Source organism: Zea mays, chromosome 5, assembly GCF_902167145.1.
Source record: "Zea mays cultivar B73 chromosome 5, Zm-B73-REFERENCE-NAM-5.0, whole genome shotgun sequence".
In the NCBI taxonomy this organism is placed as follows: Eukaryota; Viridiplantae; Streptophyta; class Magnoliopsida; order Poales; family Poaceae; genus Zea; species Zea mays.
The window spans coordinates 217,350,054-217,360,099 of NC_050100.1; the positions used below are offsets into that span (position 1 = coordinate 217,350,054).

General features: G+C 47.9%; 1 protein-coding gene across 2 annotated transcripts; it reads right to left on the reverse strand.

The window, feature by feature from the left end:
- Positions 1-212: 212 nt before the first annotated feature.
- Positions 213-2,839, reverse strand: LOC732735 (Cyclin-D2-1). Of its 2 annotated transcripts, XM_020537593.3 has the most exons (7): positions 2,144-2,839; positions 1,860-1,946; positions 1,676-1,774; positions 1,377-1,578; positions 1,146-1,267; positions 749-987; positions 213-668 (listed from the first exon to the last, which is right to left on the reverse strand). In XM_020537593.3, the coding sequence occupies exons 1-6, from the start codon at positions 2,465-2,467 to the stop codon at positions 754-756; spliced, it is 1,068 nt and encodes a 355-aa protein (XP_020393182.1). In that variant the 5' UTR covers positions 2,468-2,839; the 3' UTR covers positions 213-668; positions 749-753.
- Between the last annotated feature and the right edge of the window lie 7,207 nt (positions 2,840-10,046).

Genomic DNA, 10,046 nt, shown 5'->3' on the forward strand with positions numbered 1-10,046 from the left:
GGATCTCATTATGCTCCCTGATTTGATAATTTGATTAGTATCTGCAACCTCGAAATGTGATCGATTTTAAGTTCTAATTTCTTTCAAAGCCATGTTTGCGTTCCAGATTGATAAATAGAATGGACAAGACAGGTAGAGTAGCAAATACTCGCAATCAAGAATAACCAATGAAGGTACATTGGTCATAATCAACCAATGGCCCCAGCGCAACCAAAACGGAACGCCGAATACCATATTACTATCAACAAGTGACAGCTCACCATTAAGAAAAAATAAAACATATCTGTAGTTTATGGAAATATATCAAATTGTTCTATTCCTCTGCCGATCCATCTTTGGATTCTTCTCACCCGACAAATGTTCAATTGCCCAAGGCAATCCTTGCCTAAAGTTCATTGCGAATTGAAGGTACAAAATGGTACGAGAGAGCTCTCATCTCTATGCCGTATGTAAATTCCTTGTTCCCCCTCTCTACCTACACCAGCATCCCTGGACTCTAGTGTCTTGCGCTTGCATTCCCCTTACGGATGCCAATTGCATGAACTGGAATCGCAACACTGGCTCGCAGGACGCTGCTTGTTATTTTTCTCTCTCTCTTTATATGGAACACTGAGTAGTGTGCATGTTTTGTTGTTCCATTCAGGCAACTACTTGACGAAACCATAATCCTTGAGAGGCCAAACTAAATTTAAGATGAATGAACCAATCAAAAACTCCTAGAACGGTGAGGAGCACACCTGAAGCATACCACAACTAGAGTAGACGTCTAGTGATCCTTCTTCTCTTGCTCGTGGAAGAACTATGGTAGCATACTGCAGGAGATCCAACAGTAGCATCATCGCTTTGTTGACTCAGACAGGCAGCGGCATCCAGGACGCCTATGGGGCTTCGTGGCACAGAGGAAATTGATGATCCAGCAGACTTTAGGACAATGCTTCCCACAGCAATCTTCTCTTGAATCATTTCATGACATCTTAAAACCCTCTCCTAAAACGTGTTAACGGTGTTTTAGACTATTTTGGAAACAATTTGAGCAGGCTTTAATGGTAAGTAAAACATGGATAAACAAGTCTGCTCTCAGAGGATACCATCCAATGGTAAGTGTCATATGGTTTAGTAGGAACATCGAGCTCTGAAATTATTACCTTGTCCAAATAGTTGCAGCTAGTAGCAGCTCTCTCAATTACAGAACTGCTGCATTCCCCGATCGCCGCAAGAGCAACACTGGCAGCAATCTCTGAGGGTCTGAATACCACGAATTCAGCACCTGCAGACCCAATTGTCACGCTTTAGAAATTGATTGCTGCCAAATTGAGAATTTTTCTATGCCGATCAATAAGGTCAGGAATCATACTGGACTAAGTCCTAAATTGTACCTTTAGCAGTGCTCAAGACAAGGTCGGAAGAGCGAGAGCGCGCAAGCAAGGAGGGTGCACCATGGTCACTCAATTTATGAAGAAAGTATTCAACAAATGAACAAGCAGTAACAGCATGCATCCTCCACTTTAAGGTGCGTAGCACCAGAAGCTCCATCCTTTTAATGGTCCTTCCCTCAAAAACAAACTTTGCCTCGGCTACCTGCCACACAAAGTCGAAAATTACTTTGCTGGAAAAGAGAATCAGAACAGCACAATGTATGTGCAAGCAAGTGATGGGATCCATCGCACTGGCTCACCTGCAAATCCAAAGGGAGTGGCACAAAAGTCTCTTCTATTTTCGAAGCCAAAGACAAGCATGCCACTGCTAAGAGCTGAGTCATCCAAGCTCTGCCTTCCTGCCATGATATGGATCTTCCTCCCATCAGCACTAAGTTATTTGAGTAGGGCTGTTTCCAGCGACACTAAAATTGCAAGACTTACAGGAAAGTCATAGGTGGAGAGGAATCTATCGAGGTAGTTCACAGACAGAACTGCAGTCAACGGTGCGAAACTGTAATGTTCAATGACCTATCCAGCAAAAAAAGATGTGGATTCAGTGAGCTTTGAGGCCGATTTATGTTGGAAGAAGGTACCGATGAGCATAAATCAAGTGAAGAACCACGATGAGCTCTATAAAAGATAGACCTTTACGCAAATCCAGCGAGCCACATCTCCGCATCTCACTAGCATAGCAAGCAAAGGATCCATCGATTAAGTGAACTCACCTTCCAAATCCAGTCGACGGCATCCTTCCTGACGGCGGCCAAATCCAGGTCCCCATGCCGTCGCTGCAGCTTCTGGAGGTACCCCTCCGCGGGCATGTGCTCCACCTCCTTCTCCACGAGCGCCGCAACGCAGTCATCCGAGAGCAAGGGGAACTCCGTCAAGAACCCGTCGACGGCAACCCCGGCGGCGGCGGCGGCGACGACGGTGTCGCGTGGCGGCGTAGCTGCGGCCGCCCAAGAGGACTCGTCGTCCAGGCCGAGAACAGCAGCGTTGTCCTCCGCGCACAGCAGCACGGAGGCGGCGCAGTCATAGCCAGGCACCATGCTTGCCACGCCACCTACTTGCCGAAAACGGCACGAATGCGAGACTGGAGCAGCGAGCAATCAATTCACCAGCGAAGCTCCTCCTCCCTTTCCCCTTCTTGCGAGCTGATTCTATGGAGTCTGGATTTGCTACTCCTCCCCCTCCCTGCTCCCTCTCCCCTCTTCCTCTTCTTGATTTATTCAGATAATATAGATAGAAAAAAGGTACATGTTTTTTTGCCTATTTTTTCCTAATTGTGTTCTTTATCAAGTGGAGAGGACAGAGGAGCGAGAGAGAGGAGGGGGAGGAAGACGCCGGCAAGGCCACTGCAGTGTGTAAACAGTAGGAGAGAGACTAGTGGAGTGGAGGAGAGCAGGGTTTATGTAGGGCGGCCGGGCGCTGTGCCTAGTGAATAGTGATGGTGGTGGTGGAGCGGGTTTTGGATAGAGACGAGGGGTTTTCTGTAAAACATGCCTGCGACTCCTTGGGGCTTTGTTTTGTTTTGTTTTTGGCATTTTCCTAGGAGAGTTTTTGGAGCGCGGATCCTTTGCGCGCACGACACTGGATCGTGTTTTGCGTGAGGTGTGTCGCGGGGGCAAGTTTTTTTTTCCCGTTGTCACTGTATCATCATTCAAAACTGCGTCATTGTAGGCTAGTAAATTCGATGCAGGGCGCGTTGGCATTGAAGGGAAGTCTAGTACTAGTAGAAAACAAAACATGTTGAGAAAATTATACGGACTAGTTCATTTGATTGTTGATTTATCGAGACGCAATTAAATCTTTTGAATTGGACAGCGAACTCGGAAATTGAATGGTTCCGGTTCCACCCAAGCGTTCAATTGTAACTAGATAATTTGGCCTCAGGTCATTCCGAGTGGAGTTTTATTGCACGGTTTTTAAAATGACACATCATCAACTTTTATTGTGTATCCTAAGTTTTATCTGAATGAAACTATCTCCCTCCTTTCATAAAACTCTCTATATCTCTCCAATCATAAATATTGTGTCATCTCATGAAACTCCCACTATGAATGGCCTCACACTCCACATGAATTGGCTGGTATCCAAAGCTTTGATTGGAGGCCCAGTTGATTGATGGCCAAAACTTGAGTGTCAAAACTGGCAATCTAAGGTCTTAGCCACTATTTGATTCGCTGCCAGCACTTGCCATTATATCTCTGGTGAAAATATTGCCCAGCTTTTGGCAGTTTTAGGCTTTTAGCTGCCTCGCTTCTCCTTACAGCCGATGTGGCTTCAGCTAGCAGCTCTACATACAGCAATCGTAGCTGATGCTGAAACAAACAGCCTTAGGCCTGTTTGGAAATGCAGTTTTGAAATACCGTAATTTTGAGATACCACAGTTTACAATTGTACATGACACAAATACTACGGTATTAATTTACCACAGTAAAACCACAGTATTACTCAAAACCGAGATATGTTTGGTTTCATTAGAAAAACAAAGTATATGTAGAGAGAAGAGAAGAAAACTGAGGTCCCGACTGGAGTTTTAAAAACTCCAAAAATACCACGGTTTTGGGTAAACCATGGTATTTACAACTATGTTTTGTCTATACAAACTAAGGCCCTGTTTGGGAATGCAGTTTTAAAATACTATAGTTTTGAGATACTATGGTTTACAATTGTACATGACATAAATACTACGGTATTGCTTTATCACAATAAAACTACAGTATTGTTCAAAACCGAGATCTGTTTGGTTCTATTGTAAAAACAAAGTATATGTAGAGAGAAGAGAAGAAAACTGAGGTCCTGAGTGGAGTTTCAAAAACTCCAAAAATACCGCAGTTTTGGGTAAACCATGGTATTTAAAACTGAGTTTTGACTCTACAAACCAAACACCTTTTGAGCTCCAATACTATAGTATCATCAAATACCATAGTATTGTTTTAAAACTGCAAAAATACTACAATTCCAAACAGGGCCTAAACACCTTTTGAGTTTCAATACTATAGTATCATCAAATACTGTAGTATTATTTTAAAACTGCAAAAATACTACACTTCCAAACAAATGGGGCCTTAGCTTGTCCTTACAGCCGAGGCCCGCAGCTTGCCCAGGCCCAAGGCCCAAGACGACCCGGCGGCCCGTAGTATGCTGGTGCTTCCTCTCTCTCTCAAAAAAGAAAAGAAAAAAACTCGACAATGCACTTAGGCACCGCTGAGCGCTGGGCCGCTGGCGGCGACCTCCTCTCGCTGCAACAGCTGCCAGTCTGCCACAGGCCTCCCCGCCCCCGGACCGGACGCTCGACAACGCAAGCTTGCAAGGCATTCGTTCCAGCGGGATCTGGAGGGAGACGGCCGGAGCGCTTCGTCGAGACCTCGAGATCGGAATCTCATGAAAATGGCGACGCCGCTTGCCCTTCCTAACTTCTAAGTTGCGTCGCCGACCACCACGCAACCTTATCCAGAAGGGATATGAGATGAGGTTGTCCTTGCCCCGGCGAGGTGACTCCAAGCCGAACAGGGCTGATTCTGACACTTTCTGAGCCACACAAGATCTATGCCCGCCCTCGCAAGCACGAGCTCACCTGGCCTATGAGCCGAGACGGATTCTCACACTATAACCAAAATCATGAACTAAAGTCTACCTCGATGCAATTAGTTTCTGTTGGCCGAATCCAATTCGAGCTAAAATGATCTCGGATTCATATATGCCAAGAGAAGTGTGCCATGTTAAGTTGTTCTCGAGCATAGTGGTAATAATAATAATCAAAGTAAAAGCATGTTCCATTTCTGTTGTGATCATTTAATCGTATTAGAGGTGTTTGGAAGTATAGTATTTTTGAAGTTTATTGTCAAGAGGTATTTGACTGCCTTATAAAAAATTCTGTTTTGAAAACCATGGTTTCGAAGATACTACGGTATTTTTGGAGTATTTGAAACTCCACTCCAACCTCAGAGTTTCTTTTTACCAGTTTCTTGCATATGTATACTAATTACCATGACTTGGAATACTTTGTCTCAAAACGGGTATTGATTGGAGTGATGTAAAAAATATTATGGTTGTGTCATGATATTTAAAAATCCTAGTATTCTAAAACCATGGCTTTGAAATACTTTCCTTCCAAGCACGCATGTACTTCCTATAAAAACAATGGGTGCACTTCACTTGTTTCACAATATTTGATGTATATATATTTCAAGTTGATGTATTATATAATGTGTTATTAAATCCTCCAAAATTATAGAAACTTCTAAATGTTAATGTTCCTGTGATAATTGGCAGGTCGAATTTGATTTGGTTAGATTTGAGTTATAAGTCCTAATGAACTTTGTATTTCATATCAAAACACAAAATGCAACATAAAAGTGCATATATCAAGTCACTCTATAACTTGAGATAGTCAAGTTGATTATGATACGACTACTTAGGTGAGTTGCGCCCATAAGTGATACTCATGATATGATTATCGCACTTATGTGTGTTCATAATGAAATTTTGATTAGATTTTATACATCTCATATGACACATATCAAAACATAAAAAAACATGTAAGACATAGATTAAGATGAAATATTTGGGTGAAACTGAAACCATGCTTAAGTTTATGACTTAAGCACATACATCGATCTTTCAATATTCAATTAATATTGTATGCCCAGTATCCAAATAATATTGGACAATCATAATACAAAGAATAATGGTCATTTAATCCCTAAATATGGACCAATGTCCATTTAAACTATATGAGGACAACCTTAGTGCCATCTAAGCGCTTATCAGGCTTATGTATCGTGCATATCACAACATATCTGATATTGCATTTGCGGATATCTTGCTATAGCTTGAAATAGAGCAATCTCTATAACACCAAATAGGTGGGGTAAAAGAGGATATTCCATAAATATCTATATGACACAAAGAATCTCGATTTACTATTTGAAAGGGAATTAGGCTTACACCTATTTCCTAAATCGATTTTGGTGGTTGAATTGCCCAACACAAATAATTGGACTAACTAGTTTGCTTTAGTTTATAAGTTCTACAGGTGCCAAAGGTTCACAATAAGCAAATAAAAAGACCAAGAAAAAGGGTTCAAACAAAAGAGCAAAGGGACAACCGAAGGCACCCTGGTCGGGCGCACCGGACTGTTCGGTGTGCCACCGGACAGTGTCCGGTGCACCAGGGGACTCCAAGTTGAACTCTTCACCTTCGGGAAAAATCAGAGGCGCTTCGCTATAATTCACCGAACTGTCCGGTGCATCACCGGACAGTGTCCGGTGCTCCAGAGGAGAGCGACTCTGAACCCGCCGGCTTCGGGAATCCGCTCCGCTATAATTCACCGGACATGTCCGGTGCACACCGGACTATCCGGTGTAACGACGGAGCAACGGCTACTTCGCGCCAACGGTCACCTGCAGAGCATTTAATGCGCGCCAGAGCGCGCAGAGGAGCAGTGCACGCGCGGGTGGCACACCGGACAGCCTACAGGGCTTGTCTGGTGCACCACCGGACAGCCAGGCGGGCCCACACATCAGAGCTCCAACGGTCGAACCCTAACGGCCGAGTGACGTGGCTGGCGCACCCAACCACCCCCATTCAAGTCATCCAAGTTTTCCATCTTCCAACTACATACAAGAGCTAAGCATTCAATACAAGACACACCCAAGTGATCAAATCCTCTCCTATTTCCACACAAGGCTTTAGTGATTAGTGAGAGAGATTTGTTGTGTTCTTTTGAGCTCTTGCGCTTGGATTGCTTCTTTTCTTTCTCATTTGTTCTTGTGATCAAAACTCAATTGTAACCGAGGCAAGAGACACCAATTGTGTGGTGGTCCTTGCGGGGAAGTTTTGTTCCCGGTTGATTTGAGAAGAGAAGCTCACTCGGTCCGAGGGACCGTTTGAGAGAGGGAAAGGGTTGAAAGAGACCCGGTCTTTGTGACCACCTCAACGGGGAGTAGGTTTGAGAGAACCGAACCTCGGTAAAACAAATCATTGTGTCTCACTCTTTATTTGCTCACGATTTGTTTTGCGCCCTCTCTCTCGGACTCGTTTCTATTTCTAACGCTAACCCGACTTGTAGTTGTGTTTAAGTTGTTAAATTTCAGATTCGCCCTATTCACCCCCCCTCTAGGCGACTTTCAATTGGTATCAGAGCCCGGTGCTTCATTAGAGCCTAACCGCTCGAAGTGATGTCGGGAGATCACACCAAGAGGGAGATGGAGACCGGCAACAAGCCCACTACAAGCCACGGGAAGACTTCATCGGAAGAGTCCCGCAACAAGGGAAAGGGGAAGGAGAAGAAATCCTCTTCCCATAAGTCGCATCGGAGTAGCGGCAAGCACAAGAAGATGAGGAAGGTGGTCTACTACGAGACCGACACTTCATCACCATCGACCTCCGGCTCCGATGCGCCGACCGTAACTTCTAAACGCCACGAGCGCAAGAAGTTTAGTAAGATCCCCCTACGCTATCCTCGCATTCCTAAACATACACCTTTACTTTCCGTCCCATTAGGCAAACCACCAACATTTGATGGTGAAGATTATGCTAGGTGGAGTGATATGATGCGATATCACCTAACCTCACTCCACAAAAGTATATGGGATATTGTTGAGTTTGGTGTACAGGTACCATCCGTAGGGGATGAGGATTATGATGAGGACGAAGTGACCCAAATCCAACACTTCAACTCCCAAGCCACAACTATACTCCTCGCCTCTTTAAGTCGAGAGGAGTATAACAAGGTGCAAGGGTTGAAGAGTGCTAAGGAAATTTGGGACGTGCTAAAGACCGCGCACGAAGGAGATGAGGTGACCAAGATCACCAAGCGAGAAACGATCGAGGGGGAGCTCGGTCGCTTCCGTCTTCACCAAGGGGAGGAGCCACAAGACATGTACAACCGGCTCAAAACCTTGGTGAATCAAGTGCGCAACCTCGGGAGCAAGAAATGGGATGACCACGAAGTGGTTAAGGTTTGTCGGCGTTTCGAAACCCGGGGGGTCCCTGGACCGACGAGTGAATTGTCGCCGCGTGCCCCAGCCCAGATGAGTCGGCGCGAGGCGGAACGTGAAGGGGGGAGATAGCAGCCGGAGGGAGACAGGCGTGGGAGGTGGAACCCGCAGCCTTCGTGTTAGCCCCGCGCCCAGGTCAGGTGCGCTTGCAGTAGGGGGTTACAAGCGTCCACGCGGGAGAGAGCGAGCGGCCTTGCGCGAGCGCCGTCCCGTCCTTCCCCGCGCGGCCAACCTTCTGTAAGAGGGCCCTGGTCCTCCCTTTTATAGGCGTAAGGAGAGGATCCAGGTGTACAATGGGGGGTGTAGCAGTGTGCTAACGTGTCTAGAGGAGGAGAGCTAGCGCCCTAAGTACATGCAATCGTGGCAGCCGGAGAGGTTTTGGCACCCAGTTCGTGTGGTGTCGTGGCCGTCGGAGGAGCGCTAGAGCCTGGCGGAAGGACAGCTGTCGGGGCTGTCGAGTCCTTGCTGATGTCCTCTAGCTTCCGTAAGGGGGCTGAGAGCCGCCGTTGTCACAGGGCATGCGGGGCGCCATCATTACTCGTATGGTGGAGCGAGCCAGATGGGACGCCGGTCTTGTTCCCCGTAGCCTGAGTCAGCTCGGGGTAGGGTAATGATGGCGCTTCCTGTTGACGTGGTCGGTCCGTGCCCTAGGTTGGGCAAGGTGGAGGCTCCTCCGAGGTCAAGGTCGAGTCTGTCTTCCAAGGTCGAGGTCGAGTCCGAGCCCCCGGGTCGGACAAGGCGGAGACCGTCGGCTGAGGCCAGGGCTGAGTCCGAGCCCTGGGGTCGGGCGAGGTGGAGTTCGTCGTCCTTTGGGGCTGAGCCCGAGTCCGAGCCCTGGGGTCGGGCGGAGCGGAGTTCGTCGTCTTTCGGGGCTGAGCCCGAGTCCGAGCCCTAGGGTCGGGCGAAGCGGAGTTCGTCGTCTTCCGGGGCTGAGCCCGAGTCCGAGCCCTGGGGTCGGGCGAAGCGGAGTTCGTCGTCTTCCGGGGCTGAGCCCGAGTCCGAGCCCTGGGGTCGGGCGGAGCGGAGTTCGTCGTCTTCTGGGGCCGAGCCCGAGTCCGAGCCCTGGGGTCAGGCGGAGCGGAGTTCGTCGTCTTCCGGGGCCGAGCCCGAGTCCGAGCCCTAGGGTCGGGCGGAGCGGAGTTCGTCGTCTTCCGAGGCCGAGCCCGAGTCCGAGCCCTGGGGTCGGGCGAAGCGGAGTTTCCCATGGCGCCTAGGGCCAGACTTGGCTGCTGTCAGCCTCACTCTGTCGAGTGGCTCAGCGATCAGAGTGGCGCAGGCGGCGCTGCCCTCTTGTTAGACCAGTCAGTGGAGCGGCGAAGTGACTGCGGTCACTTCAGCTCTGTCGACTGGAGGGCGTGCATCAGGATAAAGGTGTCAGGCACCTTTGCATTAAATGCCCCTGCGATTTGGTCGGTTGGCGTGGCGATTTGGCCAAGGTTGCTTCTTGGTGAAGACTAGGCCTCGGGAGAGCCAAAGGTGTGTCCGTTGCTGGAGGGGGTCCTCGGGCAAGACGTAGATCCTCTGGGGTCGGCTGCCCTTGCCCGAGGCTGGGCTCGGGCGAGGCGTAATCTCGTCCCTCGAATGGACCGATCCTTGACTTAATCGCACCCATCAGGCCTTT

Bases quoted from the DNA above. Each gene is read 5' to 3' on its own strand.
- LOC732735 (XM_020537593.3), bottom strand. From the start codon at position 2,467: ATGGTGCCTGGCTATGACTGCGCCGCCTCCGTGCTGCTGTGCGCGGAG. The intron at 1,947-2,143 runs GTGAGTTCACTT...TTTGCTGGATAG, and splicing joins CCGTCGACTGGATTTGGAAG to GTCATTGAACATTACAGTTT. The intron at 988-1,145 runs GTAATAATTTCA...AACACGTTTTAG, and splicing joins GCTGCAACTATTTGGACAAG to GAGAGGGTTTTAAGATGTCA.